At 37.1% G+C, this 24248-nt stretch overlaps 1 protein-coding gene across 3 annotated transcripts in view; it reads left to right on the top strand.

Moving 5' to 3' along the window:
- TOPBP1 (DNA topoisomerase II binding protein 1) overlaps positions 1–24248 on the top strand; it is a 61708-nt gene that overhangs the window by 16166 nt on the left and 21294 nt on the right. For all 3 annotated transcript variants that reach the window (XM_014789509.2, XM_014789524.2, XM_087430558.1), the window contains 6 exons: positions 5273–5589; positions 6492–6664; positions 10670–10881; positions 12174–12460; positions 20078–20251; positions 20336–20451. In XM_014789509.2, the coding sequence (XP_014644995.1) occupies positions 5273–5589; positions 6492–6664; positions 10670–10881; positions 12174–12460; positions 20078–20251; positions 20336–20451 (1279 nt within the window). The remainder of the gene's footprint in view (positions 1–5272; positions 5590–6491; positions 6665–10669; positions 10882–12173; positions 12461–20077; positions 20252–20335; positions 20452–24248) is intronic.

Consider the following 24248-nt stretch of genomic DNA (forward strand, 5'->3'; position numbering starts at 1 on the left):
TGATTGATTGGAGGTTTCTATATATGTATGTGATATCAAGATTTGTCAGCTGTATCAATTAATGAAATAGATGTGTTAAACTCCTGCACTATAATGGTGGCTTTGTCAGTTTCTCCATGTAGTTTTGTCAAATTTAGTTTTTTATATTTTTTGAAGTTTTATTACATGGTTATCCTTGTTTTCCTAATGATACATATATTTTTTTACTTAAAATCTATTTTGTCTGATATTAATACAGCTGTCCCTGCCTCACGTGGGCCAGTATTTATCTAGTGTGACTGACTTTTTCTTTTAACTGCAAATTTGGTGAATTTACATTTATTGTTATTTGGGGTATATTTTGATTATTTTCTACCATCTTATTTTGTGCTATTTGCCCCATTTTTCTATGCTTCCTTGTTTTTTGACAATTTTTGCTTCTTTTGAATTGGGTTGAGTTTTCCCCCCTCCCACCCTAAACTCCCGACTCCGTATCTTTCCTTTTATTGATTTGCAAGTTATACATACTATTTATATTTTCAGTGATTACCCTTGGAACTTCTTTGTGTGTGTGTGAGGAAGATTAGCCCTGAGCTAACATCTGCTGCCAATCCTCTTTTTGCTGAGGAAGATTGGCCCTGTGCTAACATCCTTGCCCATCTTCCTCTTTCTTCTTTTTTTGTTTTTTTGACCCTTGGAACTTTAATGTGTTCATAACTTAAAATCTGAAGTTAATTAGAATTTTTATCTTCCTTTTGAAGAATACAAGAACCTTATAACATTTTTATCTTCAACGTCACTACTAATTGCACCCCCTACACACCCACTCACTAATATACTCAGCTTCTCTGATTTTGCTTAGTATTTTCATTGTCTTTTTTAATCTCACAATTAGCCATTGTTATTATTGTTTTATATGGTCAATATTTGTTTTGATTAACCAACATGTTTAGCTATTTCTTTGTTCCCTGTTTCTTGTTGCATCTGAGACCTCTCTTCTGGAATCATTTTCTTTACTCCTGAAATATATCCTTTAGAAATTCCTTTAGTTTCTGTTAATGTCTATATATTGCCCTTGTCCTTAAAGACAGTTCTGCTAGGTATACAGTTCTAGACAGTTACTGTCTCTAAGCTCTTTGGAGATATTATTTCATTGTCATCTGTGTCAGTGGCTGCTGGATAAGAAGTCAGATGTCAGTCTAATTGTCATTCTTTTGTACAGAATTGATCTTTTTTCTCTGGCTATTTTTAACGTCTTCCTTTTATTTTTCATGTTCTAGGGTTTTACCATGTATTTGTCCTGCTTGGAATTCATTGTGCTTTCTGAATCTGAGAATTAGTGAGATTTTTTTTTCTTTGTTCTAAAAAAAAAATCATCTATTATCTCTTTGACTATTACTTCTCCCTCATTCTCTATATTATCTAACTCCCATTAGCTCTCTGTATGGGTCACTTAACCTGTCCTTCTGATTTCATCTTTTTGTCTTTCTGTGATTTATTATGTGCGATTTCTTCAGATTTTCCTTCCAAATCACTATTTCTCTGTTTAGCTGTTGCCTAATGTGTTTAACCCATCCATTAAATTTTCAACTTCAATAATTATTTTTTTAGTTCCTAGAAGTTCTAGTTCTTTTAATAGTCTGTTATTCTGTATTTATGTTTTTTGTTCTTTATTTCTTGAAACACATTAAACCTATTTCAACATCTGAATGGAGAGGAGGCGTAGTTCTCTTGATTGTTGTTCATGGTGCCTGATTTCCTCATATGTTTTGTGATATTTATTGTAAACTCATTCTTATTAGGACTGTGGGAATTCTAAGAAGCCTGGGGTGAGAGTTTGTTTCTCCAGGAAATGTTCATGTTTAAATCTGCCAGGAGCCTAGGAGTTTCCCAACTCAGGGCGCCTCTAAGTTAGTTTATTGGCTGGGCATTTCTTGGACCAGCAGGCTAGCGTAAATTTGTACCCTAACCTACTTTGAGGACCAGCCTATGATGACAAATTTGCAAGAGAGATGTTTTTTCCCCCTTAACCCAAAGCCAGAGTCCACTGTACTTGTCCTGTCTTTTTGCAGGGTGGATTTTTGATGTTGGTTGAGTGGTTTTGGTCTACATTGTTACTGAAGCCATTTCTCTTTAGGGTTTCTGGTTTGTTTCCTCAGGGTATACTCTGCCCCACCTCTAATGTGTGTGAAACCAAAGGCTTGGCTCCTATACCTCCATGTGATATCCTTAAATTCTAAGGGTCTAGGTTACTGCCAAAATAGGTTCAGGGTAAGCATTAGCTTTAGTAACCACTTAATGCTCTGGATTCATGCTACTACTTCATTTGTAGCCCTTGAGGATTTCCCTTGCTTTCTCGCAAACTCAGCTGTGCATTCACGGATGCCTTTAATATTTTATCCTTTGTTTTCAAGTGTTTTATAGTGAGAGAGTTTCAAGTGTCTAGCCTACCATATTTCTAAAAGGGAATTTCCAGTATTCCTAATTTTTATCCACACTATTTCTGTTCATGGTGTACTGAAAAATTGGTTTTTGTCAGACCATTTGCTTATGCTTTTGTAGTGTGTGATATCAGGAGACCATCCTAATTTTCTAGGATGTTTTAGTATAAAAAAGCCACAGATTGACTGGAAGCAGTTTCATGAATTATCCTTCAGCAAGGGTACTTGGGGGAGGCAGGCAATTAGTTTCTCAAACCTTCCTATTTTTTTTTTCTCTTTTTCTGAGGAAGATTCACCCTGAGCTAACATCCATCACCAGTCCTCCCTTTTTTTTGCTTGAGGAAGATTAGCGCTGAGCTAACATCTGTGCCAGTCTTCCTCTACTTTGTATGTGGGTCACCGCCACAGCATGGCTGACGAGTGGTGTAGGTCCACACCCAGGATCAAATCTGCTAACCCAGGCTGCCGAAGCGGAGTGTGCCGAACTTAACCACTATGCCACCAGGCCGGCCCCTCTCAAACCTTCCTTTCTAAGGCAGCTAGTAGTCTACTGACTTTGAAAGGATTTAGTGACAGTAGATCTCAGTGAATCCCCAAGCGCCTTAAAAAGAATGTAGTCAAGTATTTTACGGTTACTTCTTAAAGCAAAATTACTTTTGATTTGAGAGAGCTTTTTCAATAATAAGTTTATCAAGAAGTGTCTATTGTGCTTCTGAATGGAATCTGTTTTAAAAAGGGGTTTTACCGCTAAAATAAATGGAAAGAACTGCTATAGAACATGTTAATTTATTCTGATTCTCTTAATAACTTCAGAATTTTACTTATAGTTTATAAGAACGTAGTATTTCTAGTTGTTTTTTATAGTAGTAGTCTAAAATTCCACTAGGTTTATTCTTGCTTCCCATCTCACCAACAATATATAGACATCAGAGTTGTTTTTGTTCTTATAGGTATGATTGTAAAATAATTATAATTGCAAAAAAATTGTTTTTACATTTTATATTAAGAATACCTATTAAAAAAACTACTTTCCAGAATGTTTTATACTATCATGTCACCTTTATTTCCAGCTAAGCTTACTCATCCTCATATATCTCTATAAATTATAAATATATTATTATCCCTTATATCTTATAGTATGAAACTGACAGTCAAAGAGCCTCCTGATCTACTGATTAGTAAATGCTCTAGACAAAGCTATACTTCTTCAGAGTATCAATAAAACCATTTTAAATACTTGTATTAAGTAGGAATTATAAGATACATAGATAGATAGATGGCGGTAATTAGTTTAAAAATGGAAATGTTAATGTCTGTTGGAGATGAGGATAGAAATAAGAAGATGGCACTATAGCATAATGTTATAGACCCTAGAGTGAGACAGACTTTGGTTTATATCTCATTTCTACCACTTAATAACTATGACCTTAAGCAAGTTATTTACCTCTTTAAGCCTGAGATTCCTCTTGAAGAAAGGGTATCAATATACCGATAGTGTGAACCTCACAGTATCATGAGTGTTAATTACATGCATATAAAGCACTTAGGCACAGTGCCTGTGTAAGGGAGTAAATGAAGAATCCTTGGGGGCCGGCCCTGTGGGGTAGCGGTTAAGGGCGTGTGCACCACTACTGGCAGCCCGGGATTTGGATCCCGGGCGCACACCAATGCACCGCTTCTCAGGCCATGATGTGGCGGCGTCCCATATAAAGTAGAGGAAGACAGGCATGGATGTTAGCTCAGGGCCAGTCTTCCTCAGGAAAAAGAGGAGGATTGGCATGGATGTTAGCTCAGGGCTGATCTTCCTCACAAAAAAATAAAAAAAAGAAGAAACCTTGAATAGCATCCAGGCTCATCGGAATCCCATAAAAGCAGGGCTGGGCAAACTTTTTTTGTAAAGGTCCAGATAGTAATTGCCAGCAACATTCTGTCTCTGTTACATGTTCTATTTTGTTTTATTCTGTTTTTACAACTATTTTAAAATGTAAAAACCACTCTTAACTCACAGGCCATGGGCCCAATTTGGCCCTTAGGCTGTAGTTTACCAATCTCTGCCGTAGAATGTTACCTTCCAACACAGCACCACTAGAGAGTTTTCAAAAACATACTAAGTTGTTACCCCTTAAACTTTTAACCTCAATTTGACGATGTTTATTGCATGTTGGTCACTGTGTATTTTAGTTATTGACATTTATATTTTTATATAGCTATGTTTTTTTCTTCTGCTACCCATCTATCAGCCAACTTTATCCTAAAATGAAATAGTTGAGACCATTTGCTTGGGTGCTTGATCAGCTGTCCTCTTCATAAATTTATATAGAAGCTAAGTAGCTCCAATTTCAATACGAAACGTTTTAGGGATTTTTGAAAGAGAAGTAAGCATAATTCTCTTATTAGTGCATTTATACCGTTATTTCCTTGTGAAAGGCTTGGCTACTTAGGCCTGTTACTTCTTTTTTTCCTTGATGATATTTTCCTTGATGATATTTCTCTTGATAATTCTGTTGTGAATTATCTAAACCAGTTTTGGAACTAAGACAGGCCTATGGAGTTATTGGAGTTTCATAATTTTCAACTGGGATTAGAGTTTCTAGTACACTAGGAATGCTTAGAACAGTAACGTGATTGCTGTTGTCCTTCCTAGTGGAAGATCATAATGCTGATACACTCTTGGTAACCCAGAAGATGGAGTGGATTCACATCCTTTCTTCTTTGTGTACTTATAAAGCCTTAATTTTGTATGTGTGGTTACAATTCTCAGGTTCCATGTTACCTTAATATCCTTGCTAGGAAATAAACTTTAACTATAAAGATAAATTATCTATTAGAAAACATTTCTTTTTCTTTTCCAGTTGAAGCTGCGAAGTCTGAAGTTCGGCCCTATAATGATTCTACTCATATTTCTTTTCAAGAAGAAAACCAGTCTTCTGTCAGTTATTGCCTCCCTGATGCCTCCACAGTTGTTGAAGAAGGTTTATTTAGTCAAAAGAGTTTCCTTGTATTGGGTTTTAGTAATGAAAATGAATCTAATATTGCAAATATCATCAGAGAAAATGCTGGAAAAATCGTGTCCCTTCAGAGCAGAGTTGTTGCTGATTACGCTGTGGTTCCTCTGCTCGGGTGTGAAGTGGAAGCAACTGTGGGAGAAGTTGTTACAAACACCTGGCTGGTAAGAAGACACTGTAGAAGTTTGGAATATAGTTTTGAAGGATATCTGAATGCCAGGAGTGTTCATGTGTATTTCTTAGGCAGTTCAATTCGGGTAAATTGATGTTTGGGTTTGAGCATTGTCTATATTTTGCTTTTAGCAAAGGAAATTCTAAAATATGAAAATGTGCAAGCTTCTTGGTCCTAATCCTGGTGGAATAGAGGTTATTGTTTCCCAGAGGCCACAGCAGCAACATTCCTTCTTAGGAAGTTACTCCAGGTCATTTCATATTATTTCAGTCTTCCCTGTTTGCTCACAACCAAAGCATGACATGCACTTTTGTATTATTCCATCTTGTTGGCTTATCACTGGTAATTTCACCATTGATTTTTTTTTTTAACTTTCCAAGAATTAAAAGGAAAAAAATAAAAACTAATACATTGGAAGAAATTAAATTTAAAGCAATATTCAGGGCCAGCCCCGTGGCTTAACGGTTAAGTGTGCACGCTCCGCTGCTGGCGGCCCGGGTTCGGATCCCGGGCACACACCGACACACCGCTTCTCCGGCCATGCTGAGGCCGCATCCCACATACAGCAACTAGAAGGATGTGCAGCTATGACATACAGCTACCTACTGGGGCTTTGGGGGAAAAAAAATAAATAAATAAAATTATTTAAAAAAAAAAAAGCAATATTCAGTAATTTCAGTGATAAATCTGATTTTAATATGCTATGTAATGAATTGATTATATGTATTTCTTTAATATTATAATTGAAATGTTTTGAGAATGAGCATACACAAGTTTATATTAAATTAAGATTGCTTTTCATCTAAACTGAAATTACTGCTACTATAACAGAACCAGTGTTAACCACTGTTGCTTATTTCAGGTTGATGTTATTGTTTCTCTGGTTTTTAAAAGGTAACTTGTATAGACTATCAGACTTTAATTGATCCAAAGTCAAATCCTCTCTTCACGCCAGTCCTGATGATGGCAGGAGTGACTCCTTTAGAGGATTGTGTTATTTCGTTCAGCCAGTGTGTGGGAGCAGAAAAAGATTCATTGACCTTCTTAGCAAATCGCCTTGGAGCAAGGTATGTAGTATTTTTAGTGCACCTGCTGTCTTGGTGTACCTTTTATTTGTTTTGATGTATTTGAGAGCATTCAAATTAGAATTTGGCTGGATGTCTTTATAATGTGTATGGGTAGTGTATAGTGTATCTGTGTGATGGCTCAAAGTGGGAGAGGAGAGAGTGCTACTTCATGGATGCCTGGCAAATGTTAGGACTGCAGGCGTTAATGCTTACCTACCAGGAAAGGGGATATTTAAAGCTGATACATGGGCCATTATTGAATATTGCTTGGCTAAGCATTATTCCCTTCCATGTGCCATATGGATGATTTATTCTGTTCAATATACGTTCATTGTTTCTCTGGTTTTCAGCCAGCAATGCAAATGTTAAGTGGGAGTAATGAATACTTTGGGAGAAATGAAATGTATTTAAAAGTTACTTCCAAAATCCAAATTAGCTCAACCCCTGTGATTAATGTTAGATGATGGCTGTTTAAAAAGAAAGTAGAAAACTGTTACATCAGTAAATGTAAATGAACTAAACTTTTACATTAAAAGTTCTTTTAGATTAGATCATGAAGCAACACTTAAAATGCTTTTAAACAAGAGACACACCTAAAACAGTGATTCAGAACATTTCGGGGAGAAAAAAAGATGGGCGAAGATCTGTCAAGCAAATGCAAACGAAAAGAAAGGAGGAGTTGCAATTTTAGTGTCAGGCGAGTTTGGATTCAAATCAAAAAGCATTAAACAGGCATTAAGTGGAGTGCTATCTGCACTGAAGGTAAAATACATATACACCAAATATAGCATGGCTGTCATTCATAAAGCAGGAATAACAAGATATAATAACAAGATATAAGGAGGAATCAACCAAAATACATTACTTGTAGGAGAGTTTAATTTTCATCTTTTACTTCATGACAAGTCAAACAGAAAACAAGGAAAGATATAGATTTAAATAGCACAGTTGGATATCTTCCCTGAAACAGTGAACATGCCTTTTTAGGTGCCTGGGGAACACCATACACGTTGCCTGTAAAGAAATTGGCCACAAAGAAAACTTCAGTAAATTCCCTAAGGTAGAAAGAGTGCAGACCATATTCTCTAATCACAGTGCAAAAAAAACTTAGAAAGAGAAAATAAGACCTTATCTACTAGACATGTTAATAACTCTTGGTTCAAAGAGAAATTCAAAACCAGCTATAAGATTAGAAATCATTATCAACCCAATAGTAACAAGCAACCCCAGTGCCCAGACTGTGATCTTAAAATACCATTTTCCAGTGAAAGAAACTAAAGCTTGAAGAAATGATTAATTCCAGAGCTGGGGCAGAAAAGGTACCAGTGAATCTGGAACGTTTTGTCAGACCAGATAGCAAGTACATTATCAAAGACTGCCGGGGGGCGTTGTGCCGAAAGGACCTCCACTGGCCAGACGGGAAAATTTCAGTATCATTAGAGATGATAATGACAGTGGATCCAAACACATCAATAATGTTTAAATCATTAGTTCATAATGACACCAAACAAACTAAGCTAATTGGTCACATTTGAAAGATGCTAGGAAACCAGCCCATTATTTTGAAAACTGGTAAATAAAGAGAAAGATAAGTATATATACTGCCTTTCCTATACAGTCTGTATCAAAGTACCATAATAATGGATATGGCAAAGTTTCCCTTTATCAAGGTATTCTAACAAATAAATGAAGAAGGAATGATAGGATTGTACCTCCTAATAAATGAAAGAATCTAGGCCTTGAAAATCAATAGTCAGTCACATAATAAAGAGAAAACAGGACATTATATGCCTCCTGATGAAGAACACACCACCACCTTGAGGTAGTCTTGCAAAATAAGGAAACCTCGATCTGATGAACCCTCTAGATTCAACTACTGATATATAGGAAATGCAGACAGGAGAATACTATGTTCAACTACACCACAACAACACAATCAGCGAAATCCAGGCTCTGAGATAACTCTACGTTGTAAATGACTTCAACAATGTCTTCAACAAGTATATATTAAAGGGGTGAGGAAAGAAGAGGTAACCTACAAGCTAAAAGACATAGAAAACTAAACTAAGTGTTGTGTTTAAGGATACACTATGTGGTAAAACTGAAGAAAGGTAAGGAACTGATTACCATAAGTATCCATAGCGAGGCTACTATTAAGAAGGGAAGGGGGCCGGCCTGGTGGCTCAGCGGTTAAGTTGTCCCGTTCCGCTTCAGCGGTTCAGATCCTGAGTGCGGACGTACTCACCGCTCATCAAGCCATGCTGAGGTGGCATCCCACATAGGAGAGCTACAACTCTACAACTATGATACACTACTATGTACTGGGGCTTTGGGGAGGGGGAAAAAAAAAAGAGGAAGATTGGCAACAGATGTTAGTGCACGGCCAATCTTCATGAAAAAAAAAAAAGGAAGGAAGGCGCATGTTGGAGAGGTCCTGGAGTGGCTGGCAAGATTCTTCTGACGTGGTGGATGTAGTAAGGGTTTTCACCTTATAGTAATTCATTAAATTGTATATTTCCATTTTTGCTATATTCAGTATTTGAATTATATTAAACAATAAAAAGCTTTCTGAAAAAAACTGAAATTGCAGAAACTCTAGAAAATAATAACAAAAATACGACAGACTCTATGGTGTACACCTAAAGCAGTGCTCAGAGAAAAGTTCAGTAAAGTAGCTGTGTAGAACATTAATATACAGAAATCATTGACCTTCATATATACAATCAGTTAGAAGAACTAATGAATATAAAGCCCTCTTATCTTACTAAATCTGCAATAAAAGATAAGACACGTAGCAATGAGTTTCACATGAAACTTGAAAGAGCTATAGAAACTTGTAAAATGCTATTGAGGGAAACAAAATAAGACTCGAACAGTAGGAAAGATGTACATGTTCTTGGAAAGGAAGACTAAACATTATAAAGAAGTTTGTTATCCCTTAAGTTAATGTTTAAATTTAACATGATCTCAATAAAAATACCAACAAAATTTTTTAGGGATTTTAGGGAATAAGCAAACTAATTCTTAAATTCATAGGAAAAGATGAGCAAGCAGGAAAGTAATTAAAATTCTGAAATAGAATAGTTATTTAAATATATTTTGTAAAACCTCACTAAATAATAGTGTGGCTATAAGTAACAGAAAATTCAGTGAATGAACAAAGTCTAAAAGTAGACCCAAATACAAAAAGAAGTTTAGTATATGATAAAAGTGATATTTCAAGTTGCTGAGGAAGAGATGGTTTATTCAATAAATAGGATTCAATAGAATTGGAGCCAAATCTCATACCAAAATAAGTACCAAATGGATCAGGGGTTAAATGTGAAAAATCAAACCACGAACACTAGGAAAAACGTGGGAGATTTTTAAAATCTTAAAAGTGGGGAACTAGAACATAAAACCCAGAAGTCGTAAGACTGAATTCTGTTGATATCACCAATGGCGGACTTCTGTTTTTGCCCCCACATTCTCTGTGTTTAATATTCTGTGATCTTGAGCAAGTCACTTAATTTCTCCATATCTTTTCCCAGGTTGTGTCTTTACAATATTTTGTAAAATATTGCCATTTCACAAATACTCTGAGGATCAAATGAGATTATAGGTGAAGATGCTTTGAGAAGGTGTAGTGGGCTAAAAAGATATAATGTGTTATTTATATACTTTCTTTGCTCCCCTAGTTGTTCCATGCTCCTTTTGGGAGGAAAGGACAAGGTGGGTGGGTGATGACTAATTAAGGAGGTAATTTTTCTGGTTATTTCTTGGAAAGTCTAGTTTAATTTGCTTATGTTTTTTAAAAAGTTTAGTTGTAGCAATACATTTTTATCCTAGAGTAAGCATTTTTAAAGACATTGATTGCTTAATTTAAGAAATAGAACCAACTTTTAATCAGTAAGTATTATCTTATTCTTAGAACTTGAACTACATTGTTATATTAGAAACTTTGTTCTTAGTTTGCTGGCTAATTGTGTATATGATGATTTGCTTTTCTTTAAATATAACTTTCAGTGTTCAAGAATTCTTTGTTCGCAAATCCAATGCAAAGAAAGGCATGCTTGCCAGTACACATCTTGTCTTGAAAGAACCAGGTGGTTCTAAATACGAAGCTGCCAAGAAGTGGAATTTACCAGCAGTCACTATAGCTTGGCTGTTGGAGACTGCTAGAATGGGAAAGAGAGCAAATGAAAGCCATTTTCTGATTGAAAATTCACCTAAAGAAGGTTAATACTTTTATTTTGTTCTTTTATGTATATTTTTACAATTTGATGGTTTCTGGGATACGAATTTGCCAAAGCTTGTTTTTGGGAAAGGTCATTGATTTCTACTTTTCATGTTGGGTACAGTGAGCCACTGTTGAGCATGCGTTATTGAGTGGCAAAATAAATGTGTGTTCATAGCACAAATGTTTAATTTCTATCTGTCCAATCAACCCTAGGCACTATCTGAAAGCTAGAGGATACAAAACAATTTGGGGGCATTCTAGGGTCTCAATGTTCAAGTCTAAGGGTGTGAGCTAGGATCCCATTTACTGTTCCTTCTGTGGCCCACACTGACATACCATGTAAGGAATGTGCTCTCTCTTCCTCTCATCTTTGGACTTGTGCATGTTTTCTCTAGCCCACCTCATGCTTGCCTGTTCCTCCTCCTCATCTTTCAGTTCTCAGCTAGCATGTCACTTTCCCTTTCGCCTTTCGTGACTCACCAAGTATGGCCTTTGTCTTGCCATAACACTCCACATTATCCCTTTTATAGCTCTTATCCCAGTGTTATAATTCTAGTTTACTTTCGTGTTTCCCTGCTCAACTATAAGCTCTGAAAATGCAAGGAACGTGCATGTCTTGTGCATTATATATTTCTATTGTTTAGCATTGGGCCTGGCATGGAGTAGCCATCTAATAAATGTTTTTGTTAAATGTTGAAAAAAGGTAGGAGACAGAGGTGGGAGGACACAGTAGCCCTTCTTCTAAGATGATGGCGTCCCTGTGCAAACTTTAGGGACAAGTCAGCAGCTTGGGAACAGCTCTCAGAGCCATTACTTATTTACCCAGACAGACTGGAAATTTTACAGCTGAGGCAAAGTGATGTTTAGTTCGTATTAAAATTTCATTAAGCACTTTCCAAAAACTTGCCTGTAGTTGTTAACTCTGAGAACATATAATTGGAATTTTCTTTTTACTCTGCCATTAACTAAGATGACATTTATTTATATAATTTTTGGCAAATTGTGAGGTTTATTGAGAATATTTCAAGCTGCAACAAGATGAAGCAGGAAATCTAATTTCATTAATCATTGTTTCAGTTGATGTGCTTGTCTAACTCAACATATATTTTAATACATCATCTGGTTTGTTTCTTAGAAAGTAGTTATATAACCGCATGGTTTAAAGTGTACCCAAGAATTCACACGAAAACTAACAATAAGATGTAAAAACATCACTTCTTGTGTGCCTCTTTAAAGACAAAAGACGACATTGGTGGCTCACATTTGCTTCTTTTCATTTTAAATCTCTAGAACAAAGTTTGGAAACTGAAATAACAAACGGAGTGAATCTAAATCCAGATACTCCAGAGCAGCCTGCCACGCACCTGGACACTCACAGGAAAACAGCCGTTACACCCTTGGATATGAACCGCTTTCAGAGTAAAGCCTTCCATGCCGTGATCTCACAGCACACCGGACAGGTCTCCGTCTCCCCAGCAGTGGGACAGCCACTTCAGAAGGAGCCCTCATTACACCTAGATACACCATCAAAATTTCTGTCCAAGGACAAACTCTTCAAGCCTTCCTTTGATGTGAAGGTAAGTTTCTAGAAAATGGTCCCCGAGTTAACAATTTTATAGTTCATAAAGCACTAAATTCTGCATCACCTCTAAAGTTTGTAGTAGTAAGTTTTCCAGAGATGCTGGGAAGTAAATTCATATTATTGAGTCCCAGTATATAGCCAGGGTTGAGGTAACAGCTAAAGATATATATGGTATGAAATCAAGATGTCTGGGTTCAAGTCCTAAGCCTGTCGTGAACGGTATGACTCTAGACAAATCATTGAACATATTTGAGCATCAGTTTCTTCTAACTCACAGATTTATCGTAAGGATCAAATGAAATGATGTAATGAAATAATTTTGTAAACTATAAAATAATATAAACACATTGCTACTTATGTTTGATTCTAGGTGTACACCAGTGCTTGCTTTCTGAAAATGTCTCTATTATCACCTTACTTTTCAATCATTTCCCTTAAAAAGATGAGTTAAGTCAGTACCTTTGTTTGATCGCTTGAGCACTGGAGTATCACTCCCTTTCTGAAAACTTCATTCACAAATCAAGGGCTTATTTAACCTTCTCAAATCGTTTCTTTTTATTTCCCAAAGATGATTTTCTTCGCTATTCCCGTAGTAGCTTTTAGCCTTTCAAGTGGTTATTTCACACCATTGTCTATGATGTTTTTATCCATGAACCTTTGCAAAACTATTATACCATTCATCTATTGAAGTTTGCTCATAGGGTATTAAGAAGCAACATTCTATTTTATTTTATTTTTGGTGAGGAGATCAGCCCTGTGCTAACATCTGCCAATCCTCTTCTTTTTTTGCTGAGGAAGACTGGCCCTGGGCTAACATCTGTGCCCATATTCCTCCACTTTATATGGGACGGCGCCACAGCACAGCTTGCCAAGCAGTGCGTCGGTGCGTGCCCGGGATCCGAACCGGTGAACCCCGGGCCCCCGCGGCAGAGCGCGCGCACTTAACCGCTTGCACCACTGGGCCGGCCCCAAGAAGCAACATTTTAATAATTTTTACTAGTATATTTTGGAGCACACTTATAAAGTTTATAGATTATTCATCTTCAGAAAATAAATACAAATTGATACCTGGGACAGTTTTCTCCAAGCTAAATTGTTGATCAAGTCTCTTCTGAAGTAACATTTTGTACCGTGATTAACACTGCTCCTTATGCCTTAAGAAGTAAAGGGAAACCACTGATTTGGGAACTGTGAGGTCTAGAATCAGGCCTCTGCTTTGCCTCTTGCTTCCTTTTAAGGCAAGTCAACCTCCTTGGGCTTCATTATTCTCATCTGTACAATCATGGAGTGTATCTAGATGCTCTCCATGGTCTCATAGCTCACAGGCTTTTTGAATAGTCAGTGGAATAATATTAGTAGGCACGAAAATAGTAGAAATATTTCCAGTCATTCAGAACATTCTTTAGATATCTTGCTGATGATTCTGAAGTAGTCTCAGTGAAGGTACAGAACACAGTTAAAGGTTTCATTGTTTAGAGTCATAGTTTATTTAGTGATGTTTTTCTCTCTTTTTTTGCTGATACATAAAGTAGTACTTCATCTTATAATCAGTATTTTCTTCAAATTGATCTAATATGGTGTATTGAATTTTTTACTCTGAAAACAGAGAAAGGGCCCATGGAATAATCTCAAAATTGAACATATGTTACATCTCACAATAAAAAACACTCCTCTTATTTAAATTTAATTTTTCATTGACACACATCAGAAAAGTACAGTAAATGTGCTGCTAAATGAAATATCAGTGTTAGCAGTTGGGAAGCCATTATTCATGTTCAGAAAGAGATCATTGCCCATGCCGTAGAACCTTCCTCATGCCCCTTCCTCATCACTGCTTCCTCCTTCCTCCCCAAAGGTATCACTCCTGACTTCTGACTTCTGTAGCTTTGTTATGCTTGTTTTTGACTTTTAAACAGGTGGAATTGTAGTATCTATTCTTTTGATTCTGTCTTTTTTTGTTCAACCATCATTTGAAAGATTTATCTATGTTGCTACCTCATTGATTTTATTACTGTGTAATATTCCATTATATGGATATACCACAATTTACATATCCAGTCTACCATTGATGGGCATTTACGTGGTTACAAGTTTTTTGCTCTTACAAATACTACAACTGTGAACCTTCCTGTGCATGTCTCTTGGAATATGTGTGCATGCATTTCTTTTTGGTACGTACTAGAAGTGAGGTTGCTGGGTCATATTTTGACTTTAGTAGAGACTGACAAACTGTCAAATTGGTTGTACCAGTTTATACTCCCACCAATAGTGTATTGAGCACCCAGTGTTCCCCATCCTTGCCAACAAGGTATTATAAGGGTTTTTTTTTAAACTTTTTCCTTGGAAATAATTTCTAACTTACAAAAAGTTGCAAAATAATAATAGTACAAGGACTACTCATATACCCTTTACTGGGATATGTAAAGTTTTCATTAATTTCCAGATGGAAGGACTTTGTTTCGTTTTTAATTTCTAGGTTTGTTGCATTGTGATTAGAGTGTTGTTTGTAATATTTCTGGTTCACAGAACTTACTGATCTTTTCTTTGTACCCTGATATATATATGATCAGTTTTTGAGAACATTCCTTGATTTTTGAGAACATTTCTTGAGAAGATATATTCCCTATCAGGGTGTAGTGTTTGAGATAACACACACACACATGCACACACACAGACAAGATCTAACTTATGTTGTTTAGATCTTTTTTACCCTTTCCTATTTTTTGTTCATTTAACCTCTCTCATACTAAGTGGTATTTTCAAGTGTCCTAATATTGATGAGTTTTTGTTTCTCCTTGCATCTCATGTGGTTTTTGTTTTAAATAGATAATTGCTGTATTAATTAGTGCATAGATATTGATAACTGTTATGTAAGTTGGAATGTGTCCATTGTCTCATTTGAAGTCTACTTTGGTATCAGGATTTCAATCCCTACTCTCCTATTGTTTTTATTTGCCTCATTAGTCTGTGCATTCCTTCATTTTCAGCCTTTTTGGGTTGCTGTTTTGAGTGTTCCTCCTGTATACAGCATAGAGTTGAGTTTTGCTTGATGAACCATTTTGAAAATTTTTCTTTCAATTAAGCAGATTAAACCCATTCACATTTAATATGACTGATAATTTGGTCTCAGTTCTGTCATATATTATGTTGTAATTACTTTGTGGTTATGTTGTATATGTGTTTCTTCACTTATTCTGTCTCCTTAGTTTCTTTTCCTTTTGGTATTTAGGAAAGTGTTTATTGGTTTGTTTTATTTTCATGGTTACTTTTAGGTTAGTATTTCTTGTAGACCCCTTAATCCTCCTCCTTACTTTACCTTTTATTTGTCAGTTTTAAATTATGTGTTTTGACTCCTACTTATTGCTTCTGTTACAGTCAATGATCTTACTTTATTTCCCCTTTTTCTCTCTTCCACTGTTTGTAATTACATTTTTCCACTTTTTCGGAAAATAAAATGTTGATATATTCTTTTTTATTTATTTATTTTTTCCCCCAAAGCCCCAGTAGATAGTTGCATGTCATAGCTGCACATCCTTCTAGTTGCTGTACGCGGCCTCAGCATGGCTGGAGAAGCGGCGTGTCGGTGCGCACCCGGGATCCGAACCTGGGCCGCCAGCAGCGGAACGCATGCACTTAACCGCTAAGCCACGGGGCCGGCCCAATATATTCTTCAACCGTGGACCCACCCTTGTTTTAGTCCTAACTTGACAATCAAATCTATGAGATGCACACCATCTGTCCTTTGTGAAGCTGCCCTGTCATCTTTTGGTGGATGGAATTTGTGTGTACAGTGTACACATGGATTCCTCAGGAAGAACTCGTGTGTATAGTGTGTCCTGAGTTCTGCACACTCAGGACTTTTACTAAGGCCTCAAGTCTGCAACAGGTTGTTTGGGTGTACTATTCTTGGTTTGCATTCTTTTTCTTGAGTTTCCTGAAAGTGCTGCTCCACTGCTGCCTCGCTGTGTGTATTGTTTTTGAAAATTCTGGTGCCAGTATAACTATGTTATCTTCATAAGTTAATTCATTTTTTTTCCTGGAGGCCACGTGGATTTTTCTTTTATCTTTAAAGTCTAATAGTTTTACAAGGGTATGTGTAGATGTTAATCATTCTCAATCAGTTTTCCCTAGTACATGGTGGGTTTTTAAATGTTTAGAATTTGGATCCTTCTCTAAATTTTTGGTCTGAGAGATTAGAAGAATGGACCTGCCAATCAGCTGAGTTGACTAGAACGGGTTGGGACTGGGGCTTAAAGATCAAGAGTTCAGGGCCGGCCCCGTGGCTTAGCGGTTAAGTGTGCGCACTCCGCTGCTGGCGGCCCAGGTTTGGATCCCGGGCGTGCACCGACGCACCGCTTCTCCGGCCATGCTGAGGCCGCGTCCCACATACAGCAACTAGAAGGATGTGCAGCTATGACATACAACTATCTACTGGGGCTTTGGGGGTGGGGGGTGGAATTAAAAAAAAAAAAAGATCAAGAGTTCATGTTTTGGACCCATAAGATTTGAGATGCCTGTTAGATATCCAAGTGCTGTTGTCAGATAGGCGGTTACATATAAAGCCTGAAGTTTGGGGAATGGTCTGGGCTAGAAAAAGAAATTTGGGGATCTGAGTTTGTAGGTAATACTTAAAGCCGTATGAGAATAGATGCCAAGAGAGCAGGAAAAGAAAAGAAGAAATCCAAGGAACACCCTGAGGGGCTCACATTTAGAGGAGGAAGCCGCAAAGGAGACTGAGAAGGAGCCACCAGGGAGGGAAGAGAAAGCTTAGAGATTATCTTAGAGGCCAAGTAAGAAAGTATTTGAGGAAGGAGTGGTTAACTGTGTTGTATGCTGCGGGAAGATCAAGAAAAGTGAGAACAGGAAAATGACCACTGGAATTAGCTTTATGGAGGTCACTGGTGATCTTCACAGTAAGGGTTTTGATGACATGGTAGAAGTAGAAGCCAGTGTGGTTCATACGGGAAAGTGAGAATTGGAGACATTGAATATAAACAATGCATTTGAGGAGTCTTACTGTAAAGGGGAACCAAGAAATGGGGTGGTAGCTGTAGGGCAAAGTAGGGTCAAAAGAAGATTGTTTTGTTTTTAAGATGGAAGAAATAACTGTATGCCAGTGTGACTGATCCAGTAGAGATCCAGTTGGTGAAACAAGCAAAGCTATGTCTTGGAGTCAGTGAGAGGGGTTGAGGTCTAGTGCTTAAGTAGAGGAAAGTACCAGAAGGGAAGCAGCGTTCATGGCACAGGTGCTGAAGGTGGGTAGATGTGGTATGGGAGCTTCTGATTTCTTTTGTATGTGAAGAATCCGTTTAAATGCTATGAAGAAATAAGAAATTAAAAAAAAAAAAACTTTAGCAAATAGAAAGCCTTGCAATATTCTTGCAAAAAAAATTAAACATCATAAAGATCTGTAAAGGTAACATCCTATTAAAAATGCAAACAGAAATAGTATAAAAAATCTGAAAGGAATAATTGAGGGGTATGCACTAGTCCTACTACTTATTAAAACATCTTGTAAAGTTGCAATAATTGAAGCAGTGTGTTACTGTCACATGGATAATCAAATCAGTGCACAAGATTATACCCCATAGATAGGAGAATGTATTATATGATAAAGGTAGCACTCAAATCAGACAACTGGATAGCCATCTTAGAAAACAGTTCGGATGAAACCTCACATCTTAAATCAGAATAAATTTCAGAGGATCAGATGTTTGAATACAAGAAATGGGGGCTGGCCCAGTGGTGTAGTGGTTAAGTTCGTGCACTCTACTTTGGTGGTCTGGGGGTCACAGATTCAGATCCTAAGCATGGATCTATGCACTGCTCATCAGGCTACGCTGTGGTGGTGTCCCACATACAAAATAGAGGAAGATTGGCACAGATGTTAGCTCAGGGCCAATCTTCCTCACCAAAAAAAAAAAGAAAAAGAAAACTAAAAGAAAAAATAAATACAAGAAATGAAGGTGTGAAAATTCTAGAACAGCCCATGAAAGAGTTTGTTTTTAAATAATCCCACTGTGAGGAAGGCCTTTCTAACTATAACATATACCCCAAAAGAAATAAAAGATTCATATGAATTTGACAGCATTAAAAATTCTCCACATTCAGCTATGCAGATTTTATAAATGTACAGTAAAAATATTTGTTTAAAAAAATTCTCTGGGGCCAGCCCAGTGGCATAGCAGTTAAGTGTGCGTGCTCTGCTTTGGTGGCCCAGGGTTTGCAGGTTCGGATCCAGGGCGCACACCGACGCACCACTTGTCAAGCCATGCTGTGACGGCTTCCCATGTAAAATAGAGGAAGATGGGCATGGATGTTAGCCCAGGGCCAATCTTCCTCAGCAGAAAGAGAAGGATTGGTTTCAGATGTTAGCTCAGGGCTAATCTTTCTCACCAAAAAAAAAAAAATTCTCCATGGCAAAAATTTAATAAATGAAAAATTGGGAGCAAATATGTGTATATCCCTGTGGAGATATATATATATATATATATATATATATATAATAAGTATATCTCAGTGAATATATATATGTCTCTCTCAGTGGATATATATATATAAATTAATACAGTTATATTCATGTAAGTGAAGATAAAAAAAGACATAACCCAATGGAAAAATAGGCAAAGGATAGGAAGAGATAGCTGTCACAAAAAAGAAAATAGAAATATTATACTTGCATAAAGATGCTTAATCTCATTCAGTATAAAAGGGTGGGAAATTAAAGCATGCAGATAAATTTTTTTAACCTATCAGATTGGCAAAAAGGAAAAATCTGATTACCCACTGTGCTGTCAAGCATGTTGGGTAACACACACCCTAATGCTTTGCTCACGAGAATATCAGCATTGGTACATACATTTTGCTTAAATGGTCCCTTCGCTCTTGCATGTGCAAAACAGTGTGTGTACGAGGTTATTCATTGCGTCGTTATGCTGGCAAGAGATTGTTAATCTAAATATTCAGTTGAACACTGGTTAAATACCTTGTGCTGTGTACATAGAATACTAGGCAAATGGGAAAGAGAAGGAGCAAGCCCCTGACGACAGTGGCCTCTTCTCATGAGGGAACTGTGGGTGGTTTGGGACCAGGAATATGTTTTGTACTTTTGAAGATTTTTCATAATTCTCAGCTCAGTGTGACTTTTTAACCTTCCTTAGTTCCCGTCTTGCTTATATCCATCCTTACTTATGTTTCCTTCTGTGTTTGTTTGTTTGTTTTGTTTTTTGGTGTCCTTCATTTTAACTGCAACTTCAACTCTAAGATTCGGGCAGATGTGGTAAGCACTGCTGAAAATGGAAGCCTGTTAGTCTCTTTGAACCAATTTGCTGGACAGCATGAAATTTTTTTTCTTCATTGTGTATAGATACAGTTAACATTTCATTCTTTTTATTGTTGTTTGGAGGAAAACCGGGGAGGTTAAAGCTGTAATCCAATTAATTTTGAGTATTATCCCCCTTCTCTCTTCATCTCTCCTCCTTTTTCTCTTTCCCTTTCTGTTTACCTCTCTCTTCCCTTCTCTCTCCTCCTCGTCCTTTCTCTCTCCTTCTCTCCTTTTCTTTCTCTCTCCCTCTCTCTCTCCCTCTCTCCCTCTCCGGCTCCATACATATAGGACGCACTTGCAGCCTTGGAAACTCCAGGAGGCCCCAGCCAGCAGAAACGGAAGCTGAGCACACCACTCTCAGAAGTCATTGTCAGAAACTTGAAACTCGCTTTGGCAAATAGCTCTCGAAATGCTGTTGCTCTTTCTGCCAGCCCTCAATTAAAGGAGGCCCCGTCAGAGAAGGTAGAATTAGATCTCTTATTAAAAGGAAGTTTTAGATAAAGCATTTCAAGCAGTAAGTAATGATGTGTTTCTTTTATTTTCCAGGGACAGGAAGAAGCTCCAAAGCCACTTCACAAGGTAGTGGTGTGTGTTAGTAAAAAACTCAGTAAGAAGCAGAGTGAACTAAATGGGATTGCCGCCTCTCTGGGAGCAGATTACAGGTAGTTGGCACATCTTTCTGTTTGGTGGTAATATGGCCTAAATTTATAGGGGAACCTAAAGCTGTTGTGAGCATCTATAAAGAAACATTTATTTTGCCCTTTAGTGTCTCATCTACAAAATCTCTCCAATTGATTTTTAATTTACCACATCCTTTTAAAATACCCTCTGCCATATCAATTCACTCTTATATGTGTATTTTTTAGGGTATATTCCAGAAATATTTGAGAACCTATTTTGCACCAGTCACTATTCTAGAGATGCATGAATAATGAGTACAATCTAGAAGAATCCTTGTCTTCAAGGAGTTTATAGTCTAGTAATATATCTAGGTCTGAGATTAAGCATATTTTTACCTTAGTGATTTTCAGATTAGAGTCCTTCTGTGAGCAGTTTAAGTACTGCAGCACTCCTGAATTAAAATGGTCTTTTTTGAGGATGTTTTAATTTCTGTCATTTTTCCTACTTTGGAGACATAGATTACCAACTCTGCCCACAACCTGACAGCCAGGCTAGAGACAGGTCTCTAACAAAAATGGCATCAGTATTGGGGATTGAGACACTTCCTACCCAGCCGCGCTGGGTTGACTGTTCTCCCCTGTCTGTGGTGCTGGCTTTCTCGGTCACTTGTATTCATCCATTCATAGATGGCATAATGAGTGGTTTTACAAGTAACTAACAGTTTGGGGAATATGATTAGCTTCATCTTCCCCTTTGGTAAGTCTTTTTTCAGTTAGCTTTCTATTTAATAAGAAAGCTAGAGAGAAATGAGATCAGGAGAATATAAAAATAAGACATGTCTGTGATAGTTACAAGCATTAGTGTTCAATGCATCTATTGTAGAAGAGTGAAGCTTTCTTACTTATAACTATTATTTGTGTTATCTATTTTGTATATATTATTATATAATATGACCTATTATATTATGTAACTGCCTATTCTTGTATTTATATTCCCTATTACTGGTTGCTGAGAACCTAGTATGAGCCGAGCATCATCTCATTTCATTCTCACAGCCAACCTGTGAGGCTATGTATATTTGTCAAAATTGAATGCTTCCTGGGATATTCTGTTTGGATGTGAACTTGATGTAAGACTTAAAAGGAACATATAGGACTTCTGTCTTTATAAGATTTAAAATGTCAGTTCTCTCAGTATGAAAAATAGAATATGTTACTGAAATTCCTAAGTAGGATTTAACTGTCGATTGCATTAATTTAAAGTTTCCATTAAATCTATTCCTGAAATGGATTTCTCAGACTTGGTAATGGTTGAGAGGGAAGAACCCTTTAGTATGTAGAGATTACAATATTTATGTGTTCATAAGCTAATCAGTTCTCAAGTGAAGATGTCCCAGATGTTTTGTGCTAGGACCAAAACATCCTGAAGAGGTCATCTGATACTGTCTGTCCTCTTCCGACAGTTATAAACATCTAGACCAGATCTTCTCAACACATCAGATGCAGCATCCCCTTTTAATTACACATATTTATATAACATTCCCTATACTAAAATGGATTTTATAAACATAACTTACCCACTTTTATAATTTTAAAAAATAAAAGTTAATAGAAGGCACATAATAATAGAATATATTTTTAGTATGTAAATACCTGTGCCTGACAACACTAGAAGAAAATGGAGTATTCATATGTTTGCATACATATGTAAAATCACTTCAAATGGTACAGCCACAGGGCTGGAACAGATACAGAGACTCAAATTCCATGAGCAGTATTTCTGTTGGTAATGTGACTTTACTGAGAGTTCACAATTTGGCAGAGTTCCAAATTAAGCAAAGTGCATCTTCCAGCAATTACTCAATAGTTAGTTGCATGTCTGGTACATTAATGTATATTAAAACTGCAAAAAATAACTGGTGTTTATATGTAAAACAGGTTCTAGACTCATCTAATTATAAACAACTTTTTTTTACCTATGTGAATTTCTGTCAGGACATTAGAAAATCATGTGGGATGTGGGATAATTGTATGTATGACTGTTCTCCAGAATTTCTAGCATCCCTAGACCTTACTCACTAAATGTTAGTAGCACCCGCCAACATACAAACACACATTATTGTAACAACCAAAATCCCCCTCACAAGTTTTCAAAATAGCTCCTAAAGTAAAGCAACAATTTTGCTGAAAGCACTGGCCTGGACCAAGGGTTGGGCAGGTCACCATCTGTTTTTGTAAGTAAAGTTTTATTGGAACACAGCCGTGCCTATTTGTTTACCTGTTAGCCATGGCGGCTTTCATCCAACAGGGCAAGGGTTGAGCAGTTGTGAAAGAGATTATTTGCCCTGCAAAGCCTAAAATACTTATCATCTGTTCTTTTAAGAAGAAATTTGCCAACCCTCATCTGAACCATCTATAGTCATTGACAGTATGTCCTTGAAGGACCTCTGGGGACTAAAACTCACAGTATTATCACGATGGAGTTTCTAGAATAGTAAACCAAGATGATTCAGGCAAAAATATTCCTCTCTTTTTCTGGATTATCTTGATAATTTATTTCAGTTGTGTTCTTTTACCTCACAGGAGAAATAGAAACAATTATTAGAAAGACTAACAACTAAATTAAGCGAGGTGTTTTTTACTGTTACTTTTAAGGATACATGGACAGTAGGAAATAGAGATGTTTATAATGTAGGAGGAAATATTTCTTCTTAATTTGTTTAATTTGGCTAGTTAAAAAGTGCAGAAATATTTCTTATTTAGGAAATGGGCAGTATGTTAAGTGTCTATAAAGAGAAACCTCTATTTTGATGATTATTTTTATTTATTTATTTTTTTTATTTTTTATTTATTTATTTTTTTTTATTTATTTTTTCCCCCCAAAGCCCCAGTAGATAGTTGCGTGTCATAGCTGCACATCCTTCCAGTTGCTGTATGTGGGACGCGGCCTCAGCATGGCCAGAGAAGCAGCGCGTCGGTGCGAGCCCGGGATCCGAACCCGGGTCGCCAGCAGTGGAGCGCGCTCACTTAACCACCAAGCCACGGGGCCGGCCTGATGATTATATTTAGAAGTGTAATTTTTACTTCCTCTTTGGTTTTTACTTGATCTTTTGAAAGTTGGTATATTCTACATTTTTTACCTGATTTTCCTAGGTCAGGAGAATATTAAAGGGGAAGAATCGGAAGATCATAGCATAATATAATAGCTAAGAGTTTGAGTTGTGAAGTCAGAACTGGCTCTACCACTTACTCCCTGAGTATCCTTGAACATGTTACTTAACCATGTCCTTCAGTTTTCTTAAGCCAGTGTTTTAGGATTGGTGTGAGGAATGGATGAGATCATGATATGTAAAGTACGTAGTCTGCTATGAGGCATAGAGCAAATGTACAATAAAGAGTGACTGCTAACAACTGGAGGACAGATTGGATGCTTTGCCATTTTATTAATTTGAAAACACCTTTATTATTATTATAAAGTGATACATTATAAAAGAAAATTGACACAATTCAGAAAGTGTAAAGAGGAAAGTGATATTTTAAAGAATACCTTTCTGGGGCCAGCCGGTGGCGCAAGCGGTTAGGTGTACGCGCTCCGCTGCGGCAGCCCGGGGTTCGCCAGTTCGGATCCCGGGCGCGCACCGATGCACTGCTTGGCAAGCCATGCTGTGGCAGCGTCCCATTTAAAGTGGAGGAGTATGGGCACGGATGTTAGCCCAGGGCCGGTCTTCCTCAGCAAAAAAAAGAGGAGGATTGGCAGGTGTTAGCACAGGGCTAATCTCCTCACAAAAAAAAAAATAAAAAAATAAAGAATACCCTTCTGAATATCTCTCTGCATTTAT

Source organism: Ceratotherium simum, chromosome 5, assembly GCF_057802395.1.
Source record: "Ceratotherium simum simum isolate JZ-2026a chromosome 5, ASM5780239v1, whole genome shotgun sequence".
In the NCBI taxonomy this organism is placed as follows: domain Eukaryota; kingdom Metazoa; phylum Chordata; class Mammalia; order Perissodactyla; family Rhinocerotidae; genus Ceratotherium; species Ceratotherium simum.